This window comes from Acipenser ruthenus, chromosome 37 (genome assembly GCF_902713425.1).
Source record: "Acipenser ruthenus chromosome 37, fAciRut3.2 maternal haplotype, whole genome shotgun sequence".
NCBI classification, from domain to species: Eukaryota; Metazoa; Chordata; class Actinopteri; order Acipenseriformes; family Acipenseridae; genus Acipenser; species Acipenser ruthenus.
The window spans coordinates 3,287,175-3,299,631 of record NC_081225.1 but is presented as its reverse complement, the minus strand read 5'-3'; the positions used below and the strand labels follow the sequence as shown (position 1 = coordinate 3,299,631).

The 12,457-nt window shown below is 40.7% G+C and overlaps 1 protein-coding gene across 1 annotated transcript in view; it reads left to right on the top strand.

The window, feature by feature from the left end:
• The window catches only part of LOC117397766 (matrix metalloproteinase-21-like), a 50,687-nt gene that overhangs the window by 23,128 nt on the left and 15,102 nt on the right, over nt 1-12,457 (top strand). Inside the window, exon 4 of the mRNA XM_059008768.1 lies at nt 3,600-3,741. Coding sequence (XP_058864751.1) covers nt 3,600-3,741 — 142 coding nt within the window. The remainder of the gene's footprint in view (nt 1-3,599; nt 3,742-12,457) is intronic.

Sequence of the window (12,457 nt, the reverse complement as noted above, 5' to 3'; positions counted from 1 at the left end):
ACGAGGTCTGCCAGTCGGGACGAAGGAGGGAAAAGCACATTTATCATGTGAACCTCCTGAAGCCTTGGGTTCAATGGGAGACGTTGTTAGCAACACCCACAGGTGACTTCACTGATTTGGGACCTGATCTTTCTGTCTTGGCGAGGATGGGGTCGGTTCAGGTTGGTAATAACCTGACACCAAGACAGAAACGTGAGGTTCACAATCTGGTGGCTGCTTTTCCTGACGTGTTCTCTCCAGTCCCGGGGCAGACTCGAGTAGCCCATCATCATATTGAAATTGAGCTGGGGACACGAGTTTGTCAAAGGCTATACCGCATACCTGAACGTAAAAGACAGGTAGTGAAAGTGGAGATTGAGGAAATGCTCAAGCTGGGGGTAATAGAAGAGTCCCAAAGTGACTGGAATAGTCCGAACGTTTTAGTAGATAAGCCAGACGGGTCGACATGATTTTGCATTGATTTTAGGCTTAGCCCATGCCCCGGGTAGATGAATTGCTGGAGCATCTAGGCACGGCTCACTTTACACTGGATTTAATGAAGGGGTACTGGCAGATACCCCTGACCCCAGAATCACGGGAGAAAACAGCATTTTCGACTCCCTTCGGGTTATACCAGTTTACTACCATGCCCTTTGGGTTGCATGGAGCGCCGGCCACTTTCCAGCGGATGATGGATCGCATTTTGCGGCCCCATCAGCAGTACGCCGCTGCTTACATAGATGATGTTGTTATCCACAGTGAGGACTGGCCGAGTCATCTGTGTAAGGTAGCGGCAGTGCTGCAATCCTTGCGGGAGTCTGGGCTCACTGCTAACCCAAAGAAGTCTGCAATTGGGAAGATTGAGTCAGAGTATTTGGGGTATCGGGTAGGAGGCGGCCAGATCTGACCGCTTGTTGCAAAGGTGAAAGCCTTGGCTGACTGGCCGACTCCTACCACAAAAACCCAGGTGTGCTCTTTCTTGGGAATGGCGGGATATTATCGTAAGTTCATCCCGAACTTTGCTACTCTCACCGCTCCCTTGACAGACCTAACCCGGAAGGCTGCCCCAAATACGGTCCAGTGGACGGTCGTGTCAGGGGGCCTTTCTCGCCTTGAAGAGGAGGCTGTGTAGCAAGCCAGTGCTGTGCAGTCCGGACTTTAGTCGGAGGTTTACCCTACAGACGGATGCATCTGAGACAGGTTTCGGGGCAGTGTTGTCCCAGGAGGTGCGGGGAAGCAAGCACCCGGTCCTGTATATCAGCAGGAAGCCCCTTCCCCGTGAGAAAAACTATAGTACCATCGAGAAGGAGTGTCTCGCAGTAAAATGGGCAGTCGAGTCACTCCGGTACTACCTCCTGTGCCGACACTTCACCCTCATCACAGTTCATGCCCCCTTGGCATGGCTCCACCGAATGAAAGATAACAACGCCCGTATCACATGATGGTACCTGGCGCTGCAGCCCTATGCCTTCAGGGTTGTCCACCGAGCAGGAAAACTGCACCAAAACACAGATTTTTTCTCTTGGGAAGGCATAGAGGTGTAGGATTTTCGAATGGACCGGTGGTGCCATTCTGAGGGGGAGGATATGTGAGAGGGGAGGGATCTGGACTGGCCGTCAGGTGCATGTGGGAGCCTGTAGGGGGTTCGTATTCTCCGTGTATTCCCACGCTGTCAGGCAATGTTTTGTTGACAGGACTCAGCTGTGAGGAAATCGGCTGATGTTCTGTCATTGGCTGGGGGGTGGGACTACACGGGGTGAATTAATTAATAAAAAGGCGCTGTTTTGTATCCTCTCTGGCTCATACAGGAAACATAGTGGAGCATGACTTCACGGCAGAATCTTGAAAAGCAGGGTCTCTGGAGCAGCGACTCAGAGAGACGGAGTGGCAATTCAGCGTGAGGCTTACAGACCCTGGGTGCAAGCAAGCCACACAGGTTATTTACGGTTCTACTATTTTTAGTTAGCAAGTTTAGCGGGACTGAGCCGTCCCACAGTGTATGAGAGGGTACAGAACAGTGCCTGTTCCTCGGGGCTCCCACTAGAGGGAGCAACGAGCCACGGTAAAAACCTGCACACTTTATTTTGTAGTTTTTCCTTAAAGTATTTTGTTTTCCTTTTTTTTCCTTTCGCCTTTTCACTTATTGTTACTTTGGATTACACATCTGTGTGTGTTGTATGAAGATGGGGCACAATACCATTGTTGGTAGAGTGCCCCGAACTATAACAAAACACCTGCCAACCAAGCTCACCCTAATAAATCTGGGCGCCTGTGCTGGCGTTTCATATTTGAACTTTGTGTCTGTCTCGTGTCTTCCCACACCCTACCACAGTACTCTAAAAAATGTATTGCAGAAAGTAGATGCATGTAGCTTTGCACATTAATATAAAATTCTAAATACACACACACAATGTCCGTACAGGGAAGGGAACACAGACACACAGAGAGAGAGAGAGAGAGAGAGAGAGAGAGGGAGAGAGAGAGAGAGAGAGAGAGAGAGAGAGAGAGAGAAAGAATGAACATAAGAAAGTTTACAAACAAGTGGAGGCCCATCTTGCTCATTTGGTTGTTAGAACCTTATTGATCCCAGAATCTCATCAAGCAGCTTCTTGAAGGATCCCAGGGTGTCAGCTTCAACAACATTACTGGGGAGTTGGAGAGAGACAGAAAGACTAGCATCACAGTATAGCCTATTCTGTTTCACTTCCTAAATTCCTGTCGGCTACTGCCAGGCTAAAAACAGTCAAGCCGCTCAGGTTCATTATTCAACACCGGCATATCATCCCAATACTTAGTTGGGACGCTTCATTTACCGGTCCGTTTCACTCTCTCTTACTCGTCGTTCCACGCTCCAAACGCTGCGTTCCCACTCTGCACAGACAAACGCAAACCCCAGGATGGCCATCCCGTTTGTAAAAACATGGGCTATTTATATTCAGGTGTGTAACTTAATCAATAATTCAATTAGTCTGTGCCTAATAAGACAGATATAGGGAAACGAGTTGAGAAGCCAACATAATGTGATACAAATCAATTATAACGTGTCAGACAACATAAAGCGTGCACTAATGAAAATCAATAAATACAATTATAAAAATAATAACATAAGTGTAAAATAAATGTGAAAAGGGCATTCTTGACTCTGTTACACCTGTAATGCATGTGAAAGATTTTAAGTGAACCACAGCACAGAAATGAAAATCGTTAAACTCTCTTCTAAAAGCTGATTCAAAGTATTTAGCTTCTATACTGTGAAATAACTTTCCTTCAAAGCTAAATACCTTGACTATAAAATAATTAGTTACTGTTAATACAATACTTGAACTAATTCTGACAGTTTACATGCCCTACCTAAAGTGGTGTAAAGTGCTAATTAAACTAATTGTTATTAACTGAATAATCTTTTTATAAGGCAAGCTTCAGGAGTGTGCTGATAGTGCCCAATAAAAATATATAGTTCTCCATCATTATAAGGCAGCCCTTTGTACTGTGGAGAAGGTTATAATGACCCTGAATTATAAAACTGTATATTCAAAGTTTTTGAATAATTTTGGTGCCACTGTATTTAAGTGTTTTGTCATCTTGTTTTGCCTAAAAGGTTTCTTGTGTTTTTTTTGCAGGTGGCGGTTCATGAGATAGGCCACGTCCTGGGGCTGCCCCACCTCCTCCGCCCCGGCTCGGTGATGCACCCCTACTACTCCCCTACTGGCAGCACCGTGGAGCTGGACTCCGAGGACAGGAGGGCTATTCAGCAGCTGTACGGTGAGGGCAGGGGCTCCAGGCAGGACCTCAGGGGCTTTTAGTGGCAAATTTGCCAGTTTACTGAAGGTGAACTATATAAAACTAAGGCTAGTGCCTTCTTCAGTGTACTAATTACTGTAAGAACATTGGGATCCCCGAGCGGCTAACCTGGTAAAGGCACAGCCAAGTGGAGTGCAGGGTGAGTCACGCAGTCAGGTCAGTGCAGGGTCTGCCTGGACAAAGTTGCCATTTTGCACTCGTGATTCCCGAGCGGTAATAGTGGGTAAAAATACTGAAAAACTTACTGACAAAAATATTTATTTTCAATTTGCCTGATATTAATATTATTATTTATTTCTTAGCAGACGCCCTTACCCAATTGTTACAAGATATCACATTATTTTTACATATAATTACCCATTTTATACAGTTGGGTTTTTACTGGAGCAATCTAGGTAAAGTACACCTGGGATTGAACCCACGACCCACCAGTCAAGAGTCCAGAGCCCTAACCACTACTCGCGATAATCTGTTAGTTTGAGTTTTCCATGTATTTGTTTTTGATTACAGTAGTTGAATACATAAACAGTAATATATCATACACAATAAAATAATAGAGCACATTAAAGAATGGTTAGTTAAGCATTTCCAATAAAATGGCAATGACCCAAGCAAGGGAACTCAGCACAGAAAAGTGTGTATGCTGAGCATTGGGATGATGTTTGTATGCAGGGCACAGCTACCAACACAATGTGGCGACACACACCCACATGGTGGAGTTACTGCTGAGTTGTTGCCGTTTCACAACACTCTTCAGCTCTTCAGTGTTTACAACAAGCACACTACTAATCATTGCTGTCTCCTGTGCTGTATGTATTGCTGAAATATCTTTTTCAACATGATATTAATGGTTTTATTCACACATCTGGGTCATAAATCAATTGAGAATGAAAATATAGATGACAAAAAACACAGTGAGGGTTACATCATACATCCAGCATTCGGATCTGACTTGCTCTTCACACATTAGCTGTTTTAAACAGAGATCAGCCTGATGCTGAGAAAGCGCAGTGATATTCCGTAGGATCGCAAAACACTGCTATACACTATGAAGATATAGCAAAACACTGCTATACACCATGAAGATATAGCAAAACACTGCTATACACTATGAAGATATAGCAAAACACTGCTATACACTATGAAGATATAGCAAAACACTGCTATACACTAGTAAGATATAGCAAAACACTGCTATACACCATGAAGATATAGCAAAACACTGCTATACACTATGAAGATATAGCAAAACACTGCTATACACTATGAAGATATAGCAAAACACTGCTATACACTAGTAAGATATAGCAAAACACTGCTATACACTAGTAAGATATAGCAAAACACTGCTATACACCATGAAGATATAGCAAAACACTGCTATACACTATGAAGATATAGCAAAACACTGCTATACACTATGAAGATATAGCAAAACACTGCTATACACTATGAAGATATAGCAAAACACTGCTATACACTATGAAGATATAGCAAAACACTGCTATACACGGAAGATATAGCAAAACACTGCTATACACTATAAAGATATAGCAAAACACTGCTATACACTGAAGATATAGCAAAACACTGCTATACACTATGAAGATATAGCAAAACACTGCTATACACTATGAAGATATAGCAAAACACTGCTATACACTATGAAGATATAGCAAAACACTGCTATACACTATGAAGATATAGCAAAACACTGCTATACACTATGAAGATATAGCAAAACACTGCTATACACTATGAAGCTATAGCAAAACACTGCTATACACTATGAAGATATAACAAAACACTACACTATGAAGATATAGCAAAACACTGCTATACACCATGAAGATATAGCAAAACACTGCTATACACTATGAAGATATAGCAAAACACTGCTATACACTATGAAGATATAGCAAAACACTGCTATACACTATGAAGATATAGCAAAACACTGCTATACACTATGAAGATATAGCAAAACACTGCTATACACGGAAGATATAGCAAAACACTGCTATACACTATAAAGATATAGCAAAACACTGCTATACACTGAAGATATAGCAAAACACTGCTATACACTATGAAGATATAGCAAAACACTGCTATACACTATGAAGATATAGCAAAACACTGCTATACACTATGAAGATATAGCAAAACACTGCTATACACTATGAAGATATAGCAAAACACTGCTATACACTATGAAGATATAGCAAAACACTGCTATACACTATGAAGCTATAGCAAAACACTGCTATACACTATGAAGATATAACAAAACACTACACTATGAAGATATAGCAAAACACTGCTATACACCATGAAGATATAGCAAAACACTGCTATACACTATGAAGATATAGCAAAGCACTGCTATACACTATGAAGATATAGCAAAACACTGCTATACACTGAAGATATAGCAAAACACTGCTATACACTATGAAGATATAGCAAAACACTGCTATACACTGAAGATATAGCAAAACACTGCTATACACTATGAAGATATAGCAAAACACTGCTATACACTATGAAGATATAGCAAAACACTGCTATACACCATGAAGATATAGCAAAACACTGCTATACACTATGAAGATATAGCAAAACACTGCTATACACTATGAAGAGTCTGAAAAATAATGATATTTTAGTTGTGTAGCCATTTAGTTTGAACATTCTGAAATGGTTCACAAAAATGTAATGGATGCTAACAAGCTATTATTTTTGGTTACCCATAATTCCATGATTCAGGAGCCCGTTCCCATGTACAGCTATTTGTACATGTGCTGATCACTGAAATAAACTGATACGAATCTTACTGTTTGTTTTTTGTTTCTTAATTAACTTTGTTTGTTTTTTTTGTAAGGGGATTAAAATGACATACAAAATAAAATAAAAACATATGTTACAAAATAGGGACAAATAACTCATAGGATTCATTTTGGACTTAAAAGTCAAAAGCTGTGATGTTCTGGTAGATATAAATACATGTTTGTTTAGTTTGTTGTATGTTTAAATTACCACAATAAAATACCACACTGTTACATCACAATAATGAAAAAAGCTAATAGTTTAACCATCGTAAAAATAAGCATGAGAATTATATTTCAGTTTTTTTCTTCTTCTTTTACTATTTATAGCCAGAAATGCTTATTTCGCCTACTTGTTGGTGAACGCCTGATAAAGCCAACCGCTTTTCGTCACCAGTCCCTTGGAAGTGATATCAAGCAGGGTTGACTGTATATTGAGCATTTTATATGGAGCCTAATCTTTGTGATCATGAAATGGGTTGAATAAAAATGTGTATTAATTTACTGCAGTAACAATATTATGCATTAGTAAAAAAAATTAATTCAAAACTATTATATACGTTGTGAAAAACTTTGTTTTTCCAACAAAACCAGGCCTTTTCGAATTGCACAACCTAACACCACTGCAATCAAATTTCTTTTTAGGGAATTTTTTAGGGAAGTGTAATAAAGATAGCAAACTGTTTTTATTTACTACAGCCTCAACACAGCACACTTGTAGTGTATAATCTTTCTTAACATAGTGTACGCGTCAAATTATTACCCGTCTAAATCACCAAATGTGCAGAGATATCTATTGACACAGACAGCCTGATTTTCAAAGGGTCAAAATGAAAAACATGTCGCAAAACACCTTTGTGACACCAGATAGGTGGCAAACTGTATTTTCAAAAGTCCTATAAGTCAGCTGTGCAATGGCATGTCAGGGTGTGAGCTTTATGAAAAGCACTCGCATTACAGCTTGTTAAGCAATTGAAGTCCGTAATTAGTTCTATTTTGTAAATAACGTCTTACCTGTCACGCCATGCCTGTACTGTAAAGGTTACACCAGCCCATCATTTTCATGCAACGGGTGCCATCCAGACAACAGCTGGGGGCAGATCAGGCATTTGTCAGACTTCTATGACAAAGATACTGACTGATGTCACAGATGCGTTTTTCTGTAGGGCAGGGAATATGTACTAGTTTCAATTGGTGATGTGGAACAAAACAGAACAAAACACAAATGTTATCAGTTGTCTGGCTTCCCAAACGTGCTCGGTGTAATAGATTGCACACATGTTGAAATATCCCCAGATTCAAGGAATGAAAACATCATCATTCTTTAACTGTGCAAGTTTTATGTGATGCTCAATGTATTATCACGGTGTGACAGAGATCGAATGATTCTTGGTGTTAGATCTCCTTTCCGACCTGCGAGGGCGTTGTGTAAAGGGAAAAGAGTACCCTGGACTGGATGACCCGACAATTCATTCCCAGGGTTCAGCGGAAGTCCACCATCTAGAAAGGGGGCAGAGCTACGGTTCACTAAATCATTGACCCGGAAGGTTAATGGTGTGGCATCCCCGGACTGGAGGAGCGGTTGTACTCCTTAACCAAGGGGCCATGGTTGACGGTATATAAAGGGGACGTAGTGATGTGATCTGGTCCTTGTGATGGTTACGCTATGACCGAAAGGACCAGTATTGAGATACTAACCGTGAGTGTTTTGTTTGTTTGTCTGTCGAAAAACATACTGTTTGTCTTTTTTGTTAGACTAGACGGCTAACACGATCCGGAGCTGTCGCCCACGGCCAGCACTAAACCCAGACAACACAGTACTAATTGTTCACAAATAGAAATTGTACTTTCAACACCAGCACTGCAGCACTCACTGGGAGAGGTGACCGTGTTTGTGTTTGGTATTTGGTGTTTGTTTGGTCTATTGTTATTGTTTACGGGACTGCTACCCTTCATCATTCCCTGTGTAGTACACATCGCTGTGTATTGCTGTGTATTACCAGTCCTCATAATTGTTTTCTGTTTGGTCATAAACAGAACTCATTTCACCCGTGCTTTGTTGTCTTTTCATTGTTGGATTGCTGCACTGCACCTGCTCTACACCTATACACCACTTACCACTTTGCCACACACGGATGTAGTTGCTAAGTACCCTGGCTCGTGCCACAACTCATTTATCATGGAGAACAGTGCCTTGTTCAGAAAATTCGAACAGGGTGGAACAGGGCGAGGAGCCCTGTACGTATTTGTTTATTCATTTTTAGAACGGGGTTTCCCTGTTTTGTATTTGTTTTGTTTTCTGATTTATTATTGTATTTACATTTATATGACAGCAAAGCGCCAGGTGTTTTGTTATTTTATTTATTTTAAAATGTATTTAAATGACGGCGTAGCCGCATTGTTTGTATTGTTTAGTAGCGTGGATGGGTAGCCCCATCCACAGTAATTTAAAAAAACTTGTGCAGATTGTGGCCGAGGGGTAATAGAATAATTGCTAGCTAGTTAAACCCCTCGGCCACGGTATAAAAAGCCTGCCGCTATCCAGCTCGGGGTGGATGTTAGGAGAGAGAGAGGAGAGAGCGAGGAGAGAGAAAACTAAACTTTAAAGTATACAGGAACAGTGACAGCGACTGCCCAGCCTGACCTGTATTTATTATTTTGTGCTCGAGATTTGTTTTATTTAAACCTTTTTATTTTTGCTCTGTGAGCAAGTGTTTTGTGTTTAAACTTTTTTTGTTATTTAAAAATAAAACGGCGCGCCGTGTCATTTATTTTGAACTGCAGTACTACTGGTGTCAGTTTCCTTCCTGCTTCTGACCTGACATCACTGCCCAGCCACCCTGTCACACAGGTGCTTATAAGTGGAGGCTGACTAATTTTACAATATATTAAATGCATAATAAACATGACCGTTTGAAAACATATGTAACAAACGCATATTAATGTTTAACATTTTTATTATGATTTTTCACAAACAAACATAAACATTCAGATATTGCATGTAAAGAATATCAGAGAATACATTGTGATATTAAAATAAATTAAGGGTTGTTTGTTTTTCTATAGGCATTTTTCTATATTAGTGCTGGGACGAACACAGGATTTTCATGTTCGGATATTGGCTCATAATTTAAATATTCGTTCAAATATTTGTTTGTTTTCAAAAAGTAATAAAAGCCGTTATGTTGCTCAGAATGCAGGCAGAGACAGCATCGCAGCCGGGGCAGGAGGCACTGTGTAAAGGGAACAGAGTTCCCTGGACTGGATGGCCAGACAATTAATTCCCAGGGTTAGAAAGAAGTTGGTCATCTAGAAAGGGGGCGGAGCTACGATACACTAAATCATCAACCTGGAAGGGAAACAACGTGGCAGCAGCGAATTGGAGGAGTGGTTGCACTAGTTAACCAAGGGATCATGACGGTACAAAAGGGGCGTAACGAAGTTATCTGTTCCTTTGTATAGTTAGAGTTGAACCAGAAGGAGAGTGTGTATTGCAATCATGAGTGTTTTGTTTTATCATGTCTAAAGAATTACTGTTTGTTATTATTAGATGGCTAACACGATCCGGAGCTGTCGCCAAAGGCCAGCACTAAACCCGGACAACACTGGACCATTGTTCACGATTAACTGTATTTGCACCAGGAGCACTAGAGCACGCACTGTGGACTGCTGATTGTGTTTGTGTTACGTGTGGGTGTTATTATTTCTGGACAAACCCGTGGATTACAACGAAGCAACACATGCCACTGTATTGCTTGTTATTATTATTTACTGTGTTTTGTGTCATCAGACCATTGGATTTACAAATAAAATATCATTGCACCTCGATTACACCGTGTAACAATTTTTTTTTTTTTTTGGTTCCTGCGTAGTAAGTATTATTTCCTAATTGCTTATGCCTCAAAAGTATAGAAAATGGCTATTATTCCCCACAAACTTTGCTTTTGTGACCAGGACAGTTATATTTTGAAATTTACCTATTTTCCAGAACATTCCAGATAGATTCGGTGCTGAGTAAACTTGGAGTAACTTCTAGAACTTTCTAGAACTTTCCAGTAATATAAATAGTAGTATAAATACAGGGGCCTTAAGCCCACCAGTTCAGTTTAGTTCCAGCTGCCTAAGTGGATACATATCTGCATTTTTCTGAGATGGCATCAAGGTCATAAGAGACTTCAAAATGGTGGCATTCCTGATGGGTCTCCAAGGCGGTTTTACCAAGTTTCCCTGCTATCTTTGCCTTTGGGACAGCAGGGACACCAAGGCGCACTACCACAGGTGGGACTGGCCACAGCGGACCGAGTTCTCTGTGGGGAGGAACAACGTCAAGTGGGAGCCACTGGTGGACCCCCGGAAGGTGCTGATGCCACCACTGCATATCAAATTGGGCCTTATGAAACAATTTGTCAGAGCTCTAGATAAGGAGTCGGCAGCCTTCAAGTACCTTCAAGACTTCTTCCCTAAGCTGTCTGAGGCAAAGGTCAAAGCCGGTGTCTTCGTCGGACCACAGATAAAGAAGATCCTGGAGTGCAACGAATTCCCCAAGAAGCTCACTAGTAAGGAGAAAGCGGCTTGGAACAGCTTTGTTGCAGTGGTTCGGGGCTTCCTGGGCAATCACAAGGCCGAAAACTATGTGGAGCTGGTTGAGACTCTGGTGAAGAACTACGGCACAGTGGGCTGTAGGATGTCCCTCAAAGTCCATATCCTTGATGCTCATCTTGATTAATTCAAGGAGAACATGGGAGCGTACTCGGAGGAGCAAGGCAAGCGCTTCCACCAGGATATACTGGACTTTGAACGCCGCTACCAAGGACAGTATAACGAGAACATGATGGGAGACTACATTTGGGGACTGATTCGTGAAAGTGATTTACAGTATAATCGTAAATCTCGAAAAACTACTCACTTCTAAATCTTTTGTAGTCATATTTGTATTACTTTAGTATAAATACATGTTAATTTGGATTCATATGTTGTTTTTTTCTGACTTTATGTGAACGAAAAGACACCAATTTGCCCGTTTTCTCATTGGAAATAGGTAAATTTCAAAATATCACTGTCCTGGTCACAAAAGCAAAGTTTGTGGGGAATAATAGCCATTTTCTATACTTTTGAGGCATAAGCAATTAGGAAATAACACTTACTACCCGGAACAAAAATTGTGTTACATAGTGTTATCATTGTCTGTCTGTTCATTTATCACGCTGCATTCCTGCACCTGTACACTGTTAACCACTTTGCTACAGTAACCCAGGAGTAAAGAATACGTTGTGTAGGCCTTACTTTACCCAGTGAATTAACTACAAAACAAAGGATGCCAAATAACAGTTCAAGTTAAACGTTGTTCTGTTTATTCCTGAAATAAATAGTACATGAAGTTGACACCGCATTTTATTTATTTTTTACTTTTTTTTATTCCTTGCCTTTGCCGTTTCTTCACAGTAAACAGTGGCCAGACACACATTTTCAAAACACATTTTAACTTTAAACACTACAAATAAAACAAATGTGGAAATGGCGTTGTAAAATCAACGGGAAAATAACTCACTGTTTTGGTTCTCGTTTATTACATTCCACATAACAGAAAGTCGAAACAAAAAAATATAAAATATATAAAAATCACTACACAACATTTCGAGCAAGTTGGGCACTGTTTAAGCGAGGCATCAGAATGATGCTTGCCTTTTTCCTGTCCCATGAGATTCTGACTCGCTCTAAAGGAGCACAATGCATTTTTGACCCAGATGGCTTTCTATAGAGATCACTATGCGTGGGCGCTAATAATCCGATTTGTTTACTTTTTGCTGTCTAAAACTTTTAAATAGAGGTTCAAAATCTGTTGTGTTGAG